Source organism: Cryptomeria japonica, chromosome 10 (assembly GCF_030272615.1).
Source record: "Cryptomeria japonica chromosome 10, Sugi_1.0, whole genome shotgun sequence".
Lineage (NCBI taxonomy): Eukaryota > Viridiplantae > Streptophyta > Pinopsida > Cupressales > Cupressaceae > Cryptomeria > Cryptomeria japonica.
Window position 1 is genome coordinate 709,644,234 of NC_081414.1, and position 20,686 is coordinate 709,664,919.

At 34.4% G+C, this 20,686-nt stretch overlaps 1 protein-coding gene across 1 annotated transcript; it reads left to right on the forward strand.

The window, feature by feature from the left end:
• Positions 1-9,627: 9,627 nt before the first annotated feature.
• On the forward strand, positions 9,628-19,100 carry LOC131029264 (uncharacterized). Its single transcript, XM_059212704.1, has 3 exons — positions 9,628-9,788; positions 10,169-10,809; positions 19,051-19,100. Exons 1-3 carry the CDS (start codon positions 9,628-9,630, stop codon positions 19,098-19,100), a joined length of 852 nt encoding a protein of 283 aa, XP_059068687.1.
• Positions 19,101-20,686: the final 1,586 nt, after the last annotated feature.

The window sequence follows — 20,686 nt, forward strand, 5'->3', positions numbered from 1 at the left end:
GCGCCATCAAAATTAACCTTATTCCAACCTTTATCTGGTGGGGCCCACTCTTGTCTTGATTCACCCTTCCTCAGAGGATTAGCCCTCAGAAGCCCATTAGCAGGCCTTGAACCACAACTTCTTATACAAACCAAGAAATATGAAAATTATATACCATTGTTTAGTATGCTAGTAGATTGTACCATTTTACGGTGGCCATAATAAGTTATTTTGAATATTTATCATAAATTATAGTATCTATTATTTTGAGAAATTTTATGTTTTGAGGCTTGAAACTTTAACTATATTTTAATAAACTTTAAATAATTTTAAATCTATTTCTAGTTTTGTATTTTTGTAAATAGTTTAATAAATTATGCTTGTCTTACTTTTAAACTTTTTAGAGAAATATTTTCTAAATATTGATTTATAATAATACTTATTCAATAAGATGAGTTTATGTTTTAGGTAAATTTCTAAATTCCATTTATTTTTCTATATATAAAACTAGCCATAAGTTATGATGACAAAAAATTGTGGTGTTTCTTGAAAAATTGATAATAGAGGTTGTATTAGTCTAGTTATGAACTTAAATAATCAAACTTAAATTATATAAAATTTTAAATTTAATCAATCTTTGCACATTAATTAAATTTACTCTAGCATATAACAATAATAATAATAATAATGATGATGATGGTGATGATGATGATGTCTGTTAAGGGACTTAGCTGAGTTCAAACTAGGAATGTATGTTTGTCTAGTTAGGAGTGGGGGAGACCCAGTGAGGGATGGTGGAAATTTAATTTTGATGGTACCTCTAAGGAAAATACTGGACCATCGGGGGCAGGGGTTATTGTCCAGGATTGGAAGGGTGAGGTGATAGCCTAAAGGGCTCAAAATCTTGATGAAGACACAAATAATATAGCAGAAGCATCAGCAACATTGTTAGCAGTTACAATGGGTAAGATGTTGGGCGTCAAGAAATTACAACTAGAGGGGGATTCCTTGATTGTCATTCAAGCCATTATGAAGGGTAGTATAGAGGTGTGACACTTGCAGAATTAGATTAATAATATAACTAAAGAACTTAGAAGTTTTGATGATTACCAAACCAATCATGTAAGGTGAACAGGGAATGTGGAAGCGGAAATTCACTCTAAATGGGCGCTCTCCTTTAGTGAGAAAGGAAATTTAAAAATTGAAGACTTTCGGCAGGCTTTTCTTGAAGAGGAGTAAGAACTCTACATTTAATGATGGTGCATGCAGGTTAAGTATGGAGAGCAAGTTGTGGTTTTCAATGGCTAGAGGCAACTAAATCGTGGAGATGCATTTATTTCGGTTGTCAAGAGTTTAAAGTATGTCATTAATTAATTGTCCCATCATTATTTGAGGCTTGAGGGTGAAGATTGTCGTGACTTTCTCAGAGGGTTTCAGTAGTATAGTTTGAAAAAAATTGAGTGCGGTGGTGGAGTGGTGTAGGGTGGCTAATGGAAGCTAATTTCACCACGAAGAGTAGGAAACAACTCTGTCCTTTCTATGGGAACTTAACAATTAGAAGGCTTAGTGGAATGTTTAAGTTTTCAGAGGGATTGTTGCCACAATGTATGGCCATCATTGTTGGAGATGCATTCAACCTGGTTTAGCATAGGTATAAAACCCAAATGGATATTTACTCAGTAATAATGGCGTGGGGAAAAATGCAAGAATGATGAGGTGGGTTATGCATATGATTATCCATGATGATTTCTTAGTTGGGATGGAAACATTTTTAGAGTTGGCAGTGTCGGGTGTGAGTTTTGATGTGCGTGAAGGATTGATGGAGGAGGAGCGTGGTCGAGAGACTAGTTTAATTCCATTTCTAAGGTGGTCGAGAGGTTTGTGTAAGGTGCATCACAGTCTAGAGGTGAGGTGAGGATGGGATGCTTTAAAGCTGGTGGTAGAAATCAAAGAACTGGATGCTCTGATTGCAATTGCCAAAGCCGAATCAGAGGGGTCTTCTAGGAGAGTTCTTCATCCATGGAAGTGTAGGCAAACAAAAGAGAGGAAATTTGAGGAGGATCTTGGCATGAAATGAAGACGAAGATAGTGAGTTGGTTACACTGTAGTTAATTTGGGGTGTTTTGTCTGTAGTAAAATGTCTTTTTTTGTTATATGTCTAGACTAGCAGATTATAGAGGGTTTCAAGTAGCTATTTTTTGTATTGCTAGTGTAGCGAAGTTTTGGAAGTTTTTGTAGCGATTATTTTTGAGCTGGGGGTTGTCTTTTGGGGACTATTTGTGTATTTGAATTGGAAGACTTTATATTGTTACTGTATGACTTTTATGAAGTATCAATAAAATATAAATTATTATTGAGAAACTAATAATAATAATAATAAAACTATGGAGGCCCGATGGTCTCTGCAACAACAACCATGTAATAGAAATGAAACTTCTCAGTTACCTATACATAGAAGATGGGGTTGCAAGCTAGATTATGCTAATTATCAAGGAAATGGAGTAGCTATAGGAGTAAATAGGATTTCGATTGGAGACAAAAGGCTAAGTGATTTTTGAAATCAATCGGTGACAAACCCTAAGTGGAGGTATGGCAGTACTCAGAATGGAGGGAAGTTGAAGGATCATAGGAGGGTATTTAGGAATACAACATGGGCATGAGAGAATTTGAAAAGTTTAATTTTGGATAAGCCTTGAAAAGGGACATGGAAATGGAAAAATAAAACATCAGGAGGAGGAGGTCCATGGGAGAATCGATTCATAGAAGGAAAGAAGCAGAAATTGGATCATCACTATGTCAAGAGAATTGGTAGTAAGTTGGTTGTTCTACCTCCAAACCATTTGACGTCAATGATAGATCGATTGAAGGATAGAGCCCTGTTCCTCAAATGGAGTAGAATAGGAGGGTTGTAGGAGGAAATCATGGAGTGGTGGAAAGCATCCTTTCCAGGAAAGTTGAATATTCATCCTTTGCAAAATGACTTCTTCTTAATACAATGTATAGATTTAAATATAAATATGGAGCTTCTCTATGGACTTCCAGTTTTTTACGAAGGATCTAGTTTCTATAGATTAAATTGGAACCCTAGCTTTGACCCCTTTAAACACATTTTTAGCAAAAAATAAATTTGGATTAGTTTGGTTGGTCTCCCGACAAAGTTTTGGAATGAAGAATCTCTAGTTAGAATTGGAGATGCTATAGGTGCATTTTTTGGGGTAGAAGAGGACTTTCTAAATGGAAATTTAGGAGATATAGCTAACATGTATGTAGAGATATATTTAGATAGGGGGATTTACAAAGAAAAAAAATTGTTTGAGTTTGGAAAATGGAGGCAAAGAGTTGAGGTGTTGAATAATAGAACTTCTGCGAAACGTCTATAGATGGAAGTCATGAAAGTAGGGAGTTCTTCTAACATTCATGGGATAGGTGATCCGACAATCTTGAAAGAGGATAAGAGGATTGGCATGGAAAGAGTAGTTAAGGGTAAGGGTATTGGAGTCTTACAAGGAGAAAGAACACAAATACCAAATAATTTGACTGGGGTTGATTCTTAAGTTGTCATAGAGGCTAGGGTGAATGAGACTGGTATTCATACCAATCAGAGGAGATAATGGCTCAATTCTCTCTTGGAGCTAGTTCAAAGGTACTAAAGGATAATATTTTAGAGGTCAATAGTAAAGAAAGATCTCTGGAGGCCTCAAGATAAAGTATGAGACAAGATTTGGAGAGGAATCAAGATGCTTCTTTAGGGTTTGATCAGAATGACATAAGGGTAACAACTTTAGAACAACTTAATAAATTAAAGAAGGCTAGTGAGGCACTTAATGGAGAAATCAATTTACAAGTGTCTCTCCTCAATGAGAGAGGGAGGACGAGATTTGTAAACCATGAGAATCTGATGTCTTTAAAGGATCCACAAAATGAGCTGGGTGGGAGTCATAAGTCAAGAGAGACATTAGAAGATCTCCAAACGGAGAATGTAGATAAAGAATGAGAATTTAGAAAAATTATAGAGGAATAAGGATTTGAAAAAAAACCTATAGAGTTAGAAGGAGTTTGTGACATGGACTAACTGCCTCTTGTGGATTCTATAAGTTTAGTGGTTGTATCGGGCATTAACAGACCGATCTTTTGGTGCAATGACAACCACACTTGTAACACGTGGTATCAGAGCTTGGTCACAAGTTCAAACCCCTCGCTTGCACTGGGGGGATTGTTGCAAGGTGTGCACCCTTGGTCTCATTGTGTTTTGCAACACAACACTCGGGTTTGTGACATGGCTTAATTGCCCCACGTGGATTCTAGAAGTCTAGTGGTTGTATCGGGCATTAACAGGTCGATCTTTTGGTGCAACAACAACCACACTTGTAACATGTTGAATACAGGGAAGGGGAAGAACCTTCCCAAGGAATCATGAAGTTGCTAACATGGAATATTAGGGGCCTTAATACCCTTAACAAGAGGCACTTAATAAAGCATGATGCTAAAAGGATCCAAGTAGAGGTGGTTTTATTACAGGAAACTAAACTAAACAAGGAGAAGATGGATGGATTTAGGAAGGGTTTAGGGCTTTGGGAGATTAAGGTAGTTCAAGCATATGGATTTTAAGGGGGAATCACTATTCTTTGGAATCCAAGGAAGGTGGATTTTGAAATGTTGCTAGAGAGGAGTAATTGGATGAAAGGATATATGAAGAACGTCAATAGTGGTGTTAGATTTAGATTGATAAATGTCTATGGACCCACTTGGATAGATAAAAAGAGGGAACTAAGGAGTGAACTTGTTGAGTATGTCAAAAATAATGATTTCCCACATACAATTGTAGGAGGAGACTTTAATGCCATTTTGCATCTTTCAGAGAAGAAGGGTGGGGTTCAGAGGGAGTTGCAGCCCCAAATAGACTTTAGAGACTAGGTGAATAAGAATAGCCTCTTGGAAGTTAGGTGTGAGATTGAAATTTATACATGGAACGACTACCAGAAAGGTTTTAATTATATTGCAGATATGTTGGACAAGTTTTTCTTTAGATGAGATCTAGTATCCTTTCTGGGAGAATTGAGCTCCTCAATAATGGCATAGGTAGGCTCTAACCATTATCTAGTTCTATTGACCATTGTTGAAGAACATAGTCCCACTAACAATCCCTTCAAATTTGAGAATATGTGGATGAATAGCGAGTTTTTTGACCTAATTGAAAAAATGGTGAAAGGAGGAAAGCTTTGAAGGGTCGAAACTCTTTTGTTTTGTCTCCAAGATTAAGACTAAAATAAAAACTATTGAAGTGGAATAGATAACATTTCAAAAATATTTTTGCAAAGAAAAAGGAGATTGAGGATGAATTGATGTCAAGTAGTAAATGAAAAAGTTATCAAGATAGGAATGGATTCAAATCATTATGAGAAAGAAAGGACATGCTTTCTGAATATAAAGATTTGTTAGCCAAAGAAGAAATCTTTTGGAAATAGAAGTCTAGAGAAACCTAGTTGGAAGAGGAAGACAAAAATTCAAAAAATTTCCATGCCAACATCAAAGTGAGGAGGGGAATAAACAGAATCCTTAGTATCAGAAAAGAGGATGGTTCAGTTGTAGATAAGCTAGAGGAGCTAGATAAAGAAGGGGTTTATTAATTCAAAGAAATCTTTAATAAATGGGACGCATCCGACATGGAAGATCAAATACAATTGTTGGCTAGTATCCCCAATAAGATCTCAAAGGCTAGAATCGTAAGCTAGCAAAAAAGTTTGCAGAGTCAGAGGTTCACACAACCTTATTTCAATTACATCTAGACAAAGCCCTTGGGCCAGATGGATTCCCTGTTGGTTTCTACGAAAAATGTTGGCATATCTTAGGGAAAGAAATGGTGGAAGCTCTTGAGGTGGCTAGAAATGTGGGGAGATTTTGTAGGAAATTAATAATATATTTTTAGTGTTGATCCCCAAAAAGAGATCACAAGAGTACTAGAGGATTACAAATCGATTTCCTTATGCAATACAATATACAAGGTTTTGGTGAAAGCATTGGTGAACCGTCTTAAAATAATATTGCCACATATTATTTCTGAAGAGCAACCAATATTTGTGACAGGTAGATCTATTCTAGATGGAGTTATTGTAGCTTAGGAGGCCATTCATTCTATTCAAAGTAATAGGCAATCGAGTATGCTGATCAAACTAGACATTAAAAAAGCTTATGATAAAGTAGACTAGAGGTTCTTATGTAAGTGTCCAGAAGCTTTTGGATTCAACAAAAAGTGGATAGATTTGGTTTTTTTACTGTATATCTACTCAAAAATATTCAGTCATTATTAATGGCTCTCTAAAGGGTTTTTTTGAGGTATCTAGGGGATTAAGACAAGGAGACCCTTTATCCCCTTTATTTTTCATTATCATGAAGAAGGCCTTGGGTCGAAACATTTAAAAAGCCCAAACGGTTGGAAACATCAAAGGCATCAATATATCCAGCAATATGCTTGCAGTCTCTCATCAACAATTTGTTAATGACACAATGCTACTAGGAGATGGGTCTTTGTAGGAGGCCACAAGCTTCAAACACACATTGGAAAAGTATACTAATGCATTAGGGTAACATATCAGTGTTGAAAAATCAAAAGTCTTCTTTTTTTTTTTCTCCAACCTTGGATGGAAATTGAGATTTTAAGAATATTGAGATTCTGAAGGGGCTCCCTCCCTTGCAGATACTTAGGTCTACCTCTTGAAAGAGGAATTAGGTCTAAAAAGATATGGGATCCTTTAGAGGAGAAGATGGATAATAAAATGTCAGCATGGAAAGGCAGATGGTTAGCATGGGCAGGTAGAGTCATACTGCTTAAAGCAGTCTTATTAGCCTTACCAATTTATCTCATGTCCTGCTTAGCATTGCCAATGAGGGCTAAAGAGAAGATAATTAAGAAAAAGAGATCTTTCTTTTGGCAAGGGGTTGTTGAGAAGAAAAAGATGGCGCTAGTAGCATGGGATACCATTTGCAAACCCAAAGAGAATGGGAGGTAGGACTGAGGAACCAAATATGGCAAAACAGGGCTTTAGGCGCTAAATTGGTTTGGAAAATGTATGAGCATACACATCTCAAGTGGGTTAGTATCTTGAAAAAAAAATATTTAATAGGGGATAAACCTGAGGCAATATTAAAAATGGTTAACCCACCTAGAGGTTCAAGGGTTTGGAATTTCATTTTAATGTGTAGAGGACTTATTATATAAAAACTAACTTGGGAAGTAGCAGATGGTTCCAAGGCTTTGTTTTGGAATGAATCTTGGGGAGGGTACTCCCCAATTGGCTCCTCTATGGATACAGTCAAATTAAGAGCAATATTGGAGAGGAGTTAGGGCATTCATGTGTAAGATTATGTGAGATTTAATGTAAAAGGGAAAGCCTTGGGGTGGGAATGGAAATCTTAAATTAGGATCTCTCGCTACAAAGGGATGATATTTTACAACTAAATGACATTATTCAAGTTAGATCCATGGTTTTAAAAAATTCTAGAGACAAATTGGTGTGGCAAGGGCTGAAACAAGGTCCTACAATGCTAAAGATGGACATAGGGACCTCATTAAGAAAAAAAACTATAGATAGTCATGTGCCCTTACAATTATGTTGGAGAAAATGATGTTTTCCTAAAGCATGGATATTTACTTAGGCAATATTAAAAGGTAGGATTCTCTCAGCGGAGTGGTTTTAGCAAATTGGCTTCGATGGTCCATCAGATGTGTCTTATGTGAGTAGGATGAAGAGGCAATTAATCATCTTTTTTTACATCAACCTTACTCCTTAAGATGTTTTCAATGGTTGTGTGTAAAATTTGGATGGTCCACTATATTGCCTTCAGACATTTTCAATCTTTTCCTGAGTTGGTCATTGCTTAACAAGACAGGGTTGTATGCTAGTTTGTGGATAGCTAGTCCCTCAATCATGGTATGGGAAATCTGGAAGGAAAGAAACAAAAGGATCTTCAAAGGGGAAAATATGCATGGAGAAGGTATCATTAAAAAAATAGAAACAACCATAGTTGAAGTGGTTAATAGCAGAAATGAAAAACACTCACACAAGCATTCTAAATTTACTCATTGGGATAGCATAACAAGAGGCATATCGAATGTACTCAAACTCCCACAATTCTTTGGTAAGGGGGGGGAAGAGAGTAATCAAGCAAGAATGGATTGCATCTGGTTACCTCCCTATGAAGGGTGACATAAATTGAATTTTGATCGAGCGACTAGAGGAAATCCTGGAATTTTTGGAGCAAGACACATCATTCATCTATGGGATGGAGTTAATATTGTTAGGATGGCTAGACCTCTAGATCAGGGCACCGAGCATTACTAATAGGATTGTTGAAATGTAATAGTCTAGGTATCCAAAGGTTGAAAATTGAGAGAGATTCTGCTATAGTGATCAATGCTTTGAGAAGAGAGTCGACATCGATTGGAAATTAAATGCTCTATTAGGTAGAGCAATGGACATTCTCGGATCCTTCAAAGCAGTAACACTCAATCATATCTATAGGGAAGGAAATAGAGTGGTGGATGAGCTAGCCAATAAGGGTGCAAATGGAGAATGGATAAAGGATTCTTGAGCTTAATATCTTGGCATGAGTTGGAATTTAGATGTTTATCGTAGGGAAGTCTTGTCAATTTTTCCAGGCTAAAATGTTAATTAACATTTAATTTGGAACTTAATACCTTGGAATCCAATTACTTGGCGGTTAGAGGGAATTCAAATTTGCATCCAAGTGGATGAATGGGGCCCAATGAGCTACTAGGTGGCTGATGTGGAGCGATAGCTCATATGCCACATAAGTCCTTTGTCATCCTTGCATGATGCATTTGCATTGATGTGACAGGTCATCATGACATGTTGGTATTTGGATTGCATTCATTCAATCATTCTCTCTTCCCAAGGCATCGACGAGAGAGAGTTGGCATCACCACCTCAACAATGGATGATTTTGCATGGTCGCATTTTTTTGGGCTCATAGTTAAGATTGAAGTAGTTTTGAAGTGATGAGAGTTGATTTAGAATTTATTTTTCATAATGGAAACTTGTCTGGGAAATTGAGTGAAGGAGTTAATAAATAGATTGGTTGTTAGCTTTTCGGTTCATTCCTAGCTTCTAATTATCGCATTTCTTCAAAGGACTGGTCATCAATGGATTCAAACATTTAGCTTGTGGCTAGTAAAAGGCAAATGGCCTTTTTGGGTGCCATCACTAACAAAATATTGAGAGAAGTCACAATTATTTTGCATGACTTGTTTCTTCATTCTCTGTGAAAAATTATTGGGGTCAAGTTTCTATTTTCAAACCAAAGATATTGGGTTAATCCAGATATCCTGACCTTCTTAGACAGGGTGCTTAACATGGAGGAGACAAAGGTTGCGGCTCAAGTTTTATGCATCAGGGTGTTCAAACATGACTTCCTTGGATACCTAGAGAGGTTAATTTAGTAAATTGATCATAATTTAACCATCCCTCATGCATCCAACTTTGGAATGCCAAGGAGAGATGGGATTCTGGTTCCTTGGCTTCCCATATTATACATTGCCAACTAGGCCCTGTGGGAGGTTAGGAAGCCAATTATCAGAATGAGTCTGGATTTCTTAAAGTATTTGATGGGATTTTTCGAGGATGCTCTGTCATGGCGATGATTGGTGATGGAATGGATGTCCAATCTCCATGGGTTTGGAACTATAAAATTTTGATGGGTTTGCGAGATGATGACGGTGAAGTTTCTTCTGGTAGTGATAACTTGGATAAGGAGATGATGGAGGTTGTTGTGGATGTTTCACTTGCTCCAGAGTGATAAGTGGTTTTTCTGCCAAATATGTTTGGGTTTTGTAAGTAATTTTGTTTCATATCTCTATATCTTTTCATTTCCCAAGGGAAGATAGTATAGGGTTAGTAGGTTAGTCTATGTATAGCCAAGATATATGGCTTGGTGGTTGTCTGTTTATCCCTCTTTTGTAGTTGTTCTCTATGGTATAATGATTTGGTTTGGTAGTTTGGCCATGGATCTAAGGGTCATTTTGATCCTTTCTTTGGTCTCTCTGGTCAGGTTCTAGTTTGGCTTGGCCCAATTTTGTTCTTAGACAAATGAATGTAATAGCCTTTCATAATATTAATAAAATCTTGACTACGACCTATTATTGAACAAAAAAACAAAACAAAAACAAAACTAGTAATAGTGATAGTGATAGTGATAGTGATAGTGAGAGTGATAGTGAGAGTGATAGTGATAGTGACAGTGACAGTGATAGTGATAGTGATAGTGACAGTGACAATGATAGTGATAGTGATAGTGATAGTGATAGTGATAATGATAGTGATAGTGATAGGGATAGGGATAGGGATAGTGATAGGGACAATGATAGTGATAGTGATAGTGATAGTGATAGTGATAGTGATAGTGATAGTGATAGTGATAGTGATAGTGATAGTGATAGTGATAGTGATAGTGATAGTGATAGTGATAGTGATAGTGATAGCGATAGCGATAGCGATAGGGATAGTGATAGTGATAGGGATAGTGATAGTGATAGTGATAGTGATAGTGATAGTGATAGTGATAGTGATAGTGATAGTGATAGTGATAGTGATAGTGATAGTGATAGTGACAGTGACAATGATAGTGATAGTGATAGTGACAGTGACAGTGACAATGATAGTGATAGTGATAGTGATAGTGATAGTGATAGTGATAGTGATAGTGATAGTGATAGTGATAGCGATAGTGATAGCGATAGGGATAGTGATAGCGATAGTGATAGCGATAGTGATAGTGATAGTGATAGTGATAGTGATAGTGATAGTGATAGTGATAGTGATACTACTACTACTACTACTACTACTACTACTACTACTACTACTACTACTACTACTACTACTACTACTACTACTACTACTACTACTACTACTACTACTACTACTACTACTACTACTACTACTACTACTACTACTACTAATAATAATAATAATAATAATAATAATAATAATAATACATCAAGAGATATCCTTCTCAAGATGTATAAAATTCATACAAGTATAATTTTAAAGACATAAAAATTTCATATCAAACTTAGGATATATACACCATGATATTTTGAACTAACATTGTTGACATTCCATTCTTAAATAATTAAAAAATAATTCTCTAATATTCAAATAAGATAGAAGCATGCACAATCTTTACATATATTATTGTTAAGTTCAAATGATCTAACTTAAAAAATGCAAACATTATTAAAACATTCATTTCGATTATTTACTTGCTTACGGTTGGGGTTAGGTTTAATTACAACTCTAAGGTTAGGATTACAATCAATCAGAGTTCAATTAGATTAGGGTTAAGGTTTTATTAGGAGCAGGGTTCAATTAGGGTTGGAGTTAGGGATAGGATTCAATTACTATTAGGGTTCAATTAGAGTTATATAAGAGAAATCCTTGAGTTAGGGTTAAATTATGATTATAGTTCAAACATGGTTAGGGTTAAAGTTTAATTAAGATTATGGTAAAGGTTAGGTTAGGGTTCAATCAGGGGAAATTATAGAATTAGGGTTAGATTAGAGTTCAATTAGGGTTAGGTTTAAGGTTAATTTTCAATTTGGGTTAGGGTTTAGTAAGGGATAAAATCTTGGAGGTTAATTAAATTTAGGATTAAGGTTCAATTAGGGTTAGAGATAGAATTTAATTAGGGTTAGAGATATAATTTAATTAGGGTTTAATTAGGGTTAGGATTCAATTAGAGTTATAGTTACTATAAAAACAAGGATTATGAATAGGATTATAATTATGGTTAGAGTTAAAATTAGAACTAGGTTTAGGATTAGAATTAGAATTAGAGATAGGTTTAGGATTGGGTTTAAATTATAATTAAGGTTAGTTATGGCTAGGGTTCAATGATGCTTACAAGAAAAATATTTTATTTAGGATTAGGGTTAATATGTGATTAGGGTTTAAATCAAGTTAGAGTTACAATAGAATTAGGGTTAGGGTTATATTTCAATTAAGGTTATAATTTGAATACGATTAGCATTGGGGCTACAATTAGGTTAGGGTTAACATAAAGTTAGCATTGAATTAAGGTTTAATTAGGATTAGTCTTACAATTAGGTTAAGATTAGGGTTATGGTTAAACGTAGAATCAAGGTTAGGGTTAGGGTTATGAGTAGAATTAGAGTTAAGGTTAAAAATAAAATTAGAGTTAGGGTTAGGATTAGCATTAAATTGGGGTTAGGTTTCAATCAAAGTTAAAATCCAACTAAATTGAAGATTAACCTTGAATTAGGGTTAGGATTTAATTATGGTTAGGGTTTAATTAAGGTTAAAGTTTAATTAGAGTTGTATAGTTAGAATTAAAGTTAAATTAGGGTTAAATTTAGAGTTAAGATTAGGGTTTAAGTAGATTAGAGTTAGGAAAAGGGTTAAGGTTGGGATTCAATTATAGTTAGGATTTTACTAGTGTTAGGGTTCAATTAAGGTTAGAGTTAGGCATAGGGTTAGGGTTATGGTTAGTGATAGGGTTCAATTAGAGTTACACTAAGGGTTAGAGCTATGATTATTTCATCTTTAACACTAACCATACATCTATGTTCACTATTCTAACATTAAAACTGATTCTATCTCTAACCCTAATTATAACCCTAACCCTAAATCTAAACCTAATCGTAATGCTAACCCAAACCGTAGTCATAATTCTATCTCTAACCTTGGTCCTTAACCCTTAACCTAATATCCCTAATCCTAACCATAATGCTAACTCTAACTATAACCCTACCTCTATCCCAAATCTTATCATTGATCCTAAAACCCTAATTGTAACCCTAAATATAACCTAACACTAATCCTAATTTTATCTCTAACTCTAACCCTAACACTAACTCTAATTCTATCTTTGACCCTAACCTTGTTCCTATTCCTAGTTTTTGCCCTTGTCTTGACCCTCACCCTAATCCTACCCTTAATCCTAATTCTACTTCTAGCCCCAACCCCAAACTTAATTACAATGCTAACCTTACCCTAACCTTAATTAATTTATTATAACCCTAACCTTAACCCTAAACATAATCCTAATCCTAACCATAACCCTAACCCTAACCCAAATTCATTAATGTCTTTATCCTAATCTTATCTCTAACTATAACCCTAATCATAATCAAATCTCCAACTCTAACCCTAACCTTAATACTAAACTCAACCTTAACCAAAAACCCTACTTAGATCATTTTTCTATCTCTAACCCTAATTCTAACCCTAAACTTAACTATAATAATAATAATATTAAATATAATATTATACTATAATTTTATTATATATCTTTCATGTTGCGTCATGAATACTACTAGCATACATACATATATACATACGCCAAGAGATATGTATCTTAAGGCATTTATTTTTTAATTGATTTCTCATATTAAAGTGTAATAGGCACCTCAAGAAAGATATCTCTTGGCATTTTTTAAATATATATACTATTTTATTGATCCACTTGATATTTTATTTAATCCATGTGTTTTTTCTTTTATTTAGCTTTTCTTTTGTCACAATTTTGGATCAACAATGAACTTCCATGTTCCATATTCTCTTCAGAATATTCCACACACATATCACATACTTCAACTGAAAAGGTTTCAAACTAAGATGATCTCTTATAAGACCATGACTTTAATTTTGAAATTACTTGTGATTGAATATCTCTCTTCCCGTTTGCCACCATGTAATGTCCCCTTCTTAGCTCTAGATTTGTTAGATGGATCTTTAGCCTATTCTAGAAACCCGTAGGCTAATTAGAGACTAAATTAGGGTTTCCATCTTCTGGGTAGATTTCAGAAGGGTGTTTGCAAGAGTTTTCAAGTTTGCCTCCTGGGTTTTTCTAGATTTCTTAAGAGCTTCAGAGTGGTATGCCATGCATTTCCATTGGAGGAAATTTATTTTCAGGTGGATTTTAGAGGGGTGTTTGCAGGAGTTTTGAAGTTTGCCTTTTGGGTTTTTTTTTGGTTTCTCGAGAGCTTTAGAGTGGTATGACATGCATTTCCACTAGAGGAGATTTCTGAGCTTACTATTTTTAATAAATTTTGATGGCTACTCAGATTGTGCTTAAAAGGTGTTACAATACAACACTTGGTTTCTATTTCTGGCAGTCCAGTTTGAGGGGTGGCTCATTCGGTTCTCTTGGAGTCCATTTTTGGAAGGTAATATCTAAAATCATTTTAAAATTCCAAGTTTTTTTTTGACCCCCATGCCCAGGTTCAATGACTTTAAGTTGTTTTTAAAAGATGTTAGCATGTGGTTCTCCAAGTTGGGAATTATTAATATTTTTTATTAAATTATTGGTGCACATGAAAAGGGAAATAAAATAAAGTAAAACTTTTAATCCCACATGACTTGGAGAAGAGGGTTGATTCTTGAGAAAAAGCTATACAAGCAGTTTGAGAGGATCATTTGGGTATACTATTATTTTGATAACGAAGTGTTGCTGAAATATTTTTAGAGACTCTTGCTTCGGGGTTGTGTGCCTCCTAGCTTCTTCTAGTTTTGAGTTTGAAAGATAACTCCTAGCTGATTGTGGTGCGGTTTCATTCAGAGGTTGCCAGGGTATTCCAATAGAGATTTCAGTTTTGAGTGGATTTGATGTTATCTAGTTGGTGTGTGAGTGGTGTTTGTTTTTTGAGTGTAAAAACCCTAGTTGCTAATTCAAGTTTGTACTCATACCATTTGGAGGTTTGGTCTGATTTTTGTGGGTACTGGCTCATTCTTTTCCAAAGATCTGGATGCTCCTATGACCAAGGTTTCATGATTTTTTATGAGGACATTGATTTTTGCTACTGGTCATACCTTTTGTTGGTCGTACCATCTTGCCTAGGTTGCATTGGGATTCATGTCATCTCCATAGTTGTTGGTTGGAACTTGGGATTGGATGGATGTTGGGTGCCTAGCCTTTATGGTGTCTTTGCTCTTAGTTTGAGCTATTTCGGAAAAGAATCAAGGGAGATATGATCATTTGAAGCTTTCTTGGTTTGCTGGTTGAAAAAATCAGTTTGCAGCTATTGCATATCAGATTGGGTATCATTTTTCTAAACTCCTGTTTATCATCATAATTTATCAACATTGAGTTTGGATTTGTTTCTCTAACTTTGTGAATCATAGTGGCAAGATTTTCTCATAATGCTTCAATGTTAGCCTTATTGTAATTTGTTGATTTAGTAGTACTTAACAACATTCTTTAATTTTTAGATTTTGAAGCTAATATTGTTAGCCACTAGAAACAAGTGGAAGTGGTTGGTTCACTGCCAATTTCTTCTTTCATTACTTTCCAGCATTTGTTATTAGCACTCCCATTGAATAAGTGGTTGAGTTTAGTTTTTGTTTTACTTGCTGAGAAGCGGAAGTGGCTGGTTACACCATCAAGTCTTGCTTTCAATAAGCCTTTAGTTAATCTTTGTAATCCCTACCGAATAAGTGGAAGTGGTTGGTCATACCGCCAAATGTAGTCCTCTTTCCATGTTATATCTTATCCTCCCATTGCACAAATGGTCGAGATGATATACTTTTCTTATTTCTAATGCTAATGGGTGCTAGTGTTGTGTTCAAAAATGGAAAAAATTAAGGGGGTTATTTCACACCATCTTGATAGGTTATAAATAAACAAGGAATAAAACCAATTACGTCGAATGCATTTCTTTATATGAAACTAATCGACTGATTGAGAGCATCTATGATGTAGACTGTTCAAGACAGAGTGCAAGACGATTCAAATCATCCTGGTGATCTTAAATTTTGATTGTTTTTCATTGGTCCAGTTGATGTCAAATGCACTACAAACTCCCTAGAATGAATTTGTAGTCGATGTCTGGGACTTTGAACTCCTTTAGTGAATGTCAAATCAATATTTACTCTTTGCACTCACAAGTTAAACAATAGCAATGTTCAGACAATCATGCTTTTATGGTAGGAAGATTAGTTGATATGGTAACTATGGAGATTTCTACAGTTACCTCAATGTCACTTGTCGACAAACTTGGTATCATTGAAACTAAAGTTTGGATGTCAATTATTCATTTAAATATAGCAATTGCACCATAAATAGTAATGGGTGGGTCAATAATGAGTTATTAATTTTAAAAGTATTTTAATTTTTATGAAGAAGACAATTTCAAATTTATGATGATGTTTTTAGGTTCATATTTGTACAATGTTAAATAATAAAATATTAATAATTTTTTTATATTCTAGATTTATCGTTTTGTAATAAGATATTTTGTTACTATAGTATTTTAGTGTTCATAAGAAGGAATACATCTAACTCTAAATCTTAAATGGTGAAAACTATGAAAACTTCAATATTTTTGCGCTAATGTTTTTTAGGATTTAGATACATTACATGTTATACGTCTGCTGAAATCTTCATGGATGTTAAATTTAGATTAATATTGAATGAATATTTTGAATTTGAACAATTTGCATGATCAAACATATTATTGTAGAATAAACTGTTGAGATGATTTGTAATTTCAAGCCCAATATATTTGTTCCCTAGTAGCCAATACTCTAAAAATAAAATCGATTGATGGTACATAAATTCACCATTTATATGTAATTGCATCATAAATACTAGATAGATTTTGTGAGATCCAATTGTATAGAGGTACATATTGTGAGACCTAATTTACTTTTGCCACATATATGCAGATCATTTGTTTATCATCAAGTTTCAAATGTATAGCCTTGTAAGACTCAATGCAAAGATTTATTGTATATACATCACAAGAGGTAAAATAATAGCTCAAATAAATAAATACATTACAAACACCCAAAAATAGGAAAGGCCTTAGAATGGAAGGCACAATTAATAACACTTTAAAATGATGAATGTTTTGCCTTGCCTTAACATTTAGGTTGAGCATACACATTTTCAAAGAGATGTCAAATCCACTAACATCTTATTGGATGCGAACATGCAAGAAAAGTGGCTAAATTTGGGCTATCAAGGGTGGTGTCTCTAAATTCAACATATATTTCCATTGTTTCCAAAGGTATACCTAGTTATGTAAGCAAAACACACATTTCTCATATGTTTGTTTCTTGGAGATGGTTGTTTTGACAATATTTTTCAACTATGTATTAGGGGATAAATAGGTCGTGCTTGTGCATGTTGTCTTAAGTGCTTATCAATGATTCAAATGCACCATTTTCATTGATAGTCATTGTTGTGGCTATTATTTTATTGCATTGAGATGCATGTTTAGCAATGTGCCAAGTTCCTTACGATGAATACTAAACTTATTTAGTTGGAAATTTGATATACATAATTATATTGTAAAAAATGGTCATATGTGATTTGTTAGTATGTAAAAAAATTAAGAGTAATTAGATGAATGACTTGGAATTTGTATTATTTTAGGTCATTTTTTAAATTCATAGGATCAATCATACACTTACAGATCTAACCCACACATACAGATCTAACCCACACAAGTGCAAGTTTGATATGGATGCATAGATCCCATCTTTGTAAATTCTTAACTATTTGCATTCAACTCATCTTGAATGCCTACATATCTATTTCTTGCATGAAAAATTTGATTGTGTGGTCCAAATTTTGCTAATGGACAAGAATATGTTTCTCTTTGGTCAAACCCTTAAGAATATCATGTTAATAAATTTTAAAAATGATTGAAAATTTTCATGACCCGATTTAGATGAATAATTTTTTAGATAAATTAGGGATTGATATTTCTTGACAATATGGTGACTGATGATATTATTTTAACATTATGACACTTGGTGACATTATTATGCTTGATGACATTTTTCTAATATGATGCTCGTTAATATTATTGATGATATTTGATGGTATTATTTTGATGATGAATGATGTTAATTGATACTTGATACTTAGTGATGTGATGTTAATGTAATTTAAAATTATTAATGGAAATTTTAGCTTAATGTTTATATTATTATGGAGATTTCATCATTTAATCTGACAACTTTGTCGAGTGCAAGGTAGATGTAGGGTCGACCGTCGAAGGCGGACAAATAATCGAGGAGGGGTCTCCTAGCTTGTCGGCAGTAACCTAGGGAATGCAACTTGTGCATTTACACACACACATGTAATAATTAAACAAATTAATTAAATAATAAAATCGATAATAAACAACATTTAGAAATAATTGAAACATAAAATATTAAATTTAAATGTTAAATAAGAGATTTCCAACAATGAATTTAAAATCTTAATTTAATGAGAATATTAAGTTTTAAAATAAAACATATGATTTTTTGGAGAGTAGAGTCGAATTAATAGTTTCTTTCTGTCAACTCTCTAACTTGCTGTCATCACTCAAATTTCTCTTACTGATTGGCTAATCAAACCAGTCCAACTCTTGATCAATCTTCTTAACTGCATAATCTAAATCCACTTCTCCACTTCTCCACTTCTAACTCTCCTTCCACTCTTGTTCCGATTCCATCCAGATCCATGAATCATGGATCGAACCTTTTCCTGTGCAAGTTATATAAACTCAGGAAAATATCGAACTAGACATCTCTCTTTGCCATTGTATCGACTTGATGTTTTATTTTATTTTTCCTTTGCTATTTCCTTGGGTCAACGAATGCGTAATTCATTAGAGAAGAGAGATTGGTGGAATCGAATTTTGCAAAGACCATACCTTTCACCACATCACCCCCTTCATCATAGTTGCCAGGGTATACCTTTTACGGTTTGCTAGGAATCGATTTGGAGGTGCAAATTTTTTGTAGGAGAGTACGTGGAGGGTTCGATCTGCTTAGAGGAGCTATGCTTAGATAGATAATGCTTCCTCTTCTCCCTGCCCTTACTGTCAAATCTGCAAGTTGTTGACCTGCAGAAAGCATTGGATCGATCTATTTGATTCAAGGCTGGAAATTTACAGAGGTAGAACCCATGCCCCCCTTATCTCCACGCCAAGTCTGCAAGGTAAATTTGGATAACTTTGCTTCTTATTCCCTCTTTTCTCAAAGTCGCTTTGTTTTGGTATGCTGGCTAGTCAATTTTGTCATTACTTGATGGCTTTTATAGTGTTTGCAGAGGAGTCGATTTTGGCAGAGCCAAAATTACATGCTAGATAAAAGAGACTTTGTCGCCCTTATGCAAGTCTAATGCCCCATCTTTCCTTCATTTCTTTTTTTTTTGGTATGGTTGAATCAGTTTGTTTAACCATGCCATCTCCTCAATTTGCAAAATTTACTTGAATTGATTTGTTGTTTTCTGATTTTCATAGCTTATAGATTGGTCTGCAGGTTAAAGCCGATTTCTAGTAGGGTAATTTTAGAATCTTTTCTTTGTAGTTCTTTTTATGGATTGATCTGCACTAACAATAGGTTTTCAATTATTAAACACTGACATATTTGCTTACTTTTTATGGATTGATCTGCACTAACAATAGGTTTTCAATTATTAAACACTTACATATTTGCTTAGTCGATTCCATTCTCTTGAAGTTTTAATGATAGGTTTGTGCAGGAGATTGAACTTATTCATTCTCTTATTTTGTGATAATTGATAGGGGTTGATTTGTTATGGTTACCTTGCTGACTTGCACACTACTATTGATAATCCTCCTGTCACCATTTTGATTATTTTAGAGTCAATACCACTAATTTCTAGCACTAATAAATTGTTCCAGATACTCTATATATTTTTATAGAAATATGTAGGTGGTGGTTATAAAATTTCCTTATTTCATTATTATATTCTAAGGTGTAGCATTAATTGGATCCATATACATAAGATGTGTTTTCAATTGCATGGAATCTAAATGGGTATAATTATAAGAGAAATAACAAACATGATTCAATAAAACAATTATAAATATAAAGAAAAATATACACGCGAGGGGTAATTTTTATCTTTGTCTATGAGGGATGTATAACAGATAGGGTGCTTGATTATGGGTTAAACAAGGAAGGGTGTTTTTCACCTACCCAAAAGGGTTTTAATTGGCCAATAATTTATTAAATTTTATCCCTGCCATATCACATGTACATAAGTTCAACAGGTTGTTGTTAGATGATACATGCATGCATAGGTCCATTCCCAAAAGTTGATGCCGACTTGCTAGGACACTTCGTCGCGAGGGATGAGAGCTTGTCATGAGCACCGGGAAGTGAAAGCTTCAATTGGTTGGGCAGATACAACACCTGAGTTATTTGTTCGTCTTCTAGATCGCAGATGGAGGTGAGTCCGATGGCGAGGAAGACACAACATTCAGAGATAGAGACTTTTTGTATATTAAATTGTAAAATCTTATGTATTATTGTATGATTAATGATTCCTTGTAATAGACCAATGTGGTCTAATAACCAAGCTAAGTAAGCTATGTATGATCACGTTGTGTAAGATATGTAAAAGGGGTCTATAAGGCCTACTGTAAAAAATGCGACAGGAAGTCGCCAAAAAAGATGTAACTAACAAAAGTAAGGAAAAACTACTAACCACTAACCACTAACATGTGTCCTACTTGTGTATGATTTGTGGTATTCATGTTTTCATGCTTAATCTTCTTTCATTTCTTGAATGTTGTTTAAGTTTGATGCATACTTTAAGTTCACATTTATTACATATGAACCTTTATGTAAGCATTTCTCTTGATGAGTTTCTTCGTAAGTGTGACGCATGGATTAGATGTTTGTTGTATTTCATAGTTTTCATATAC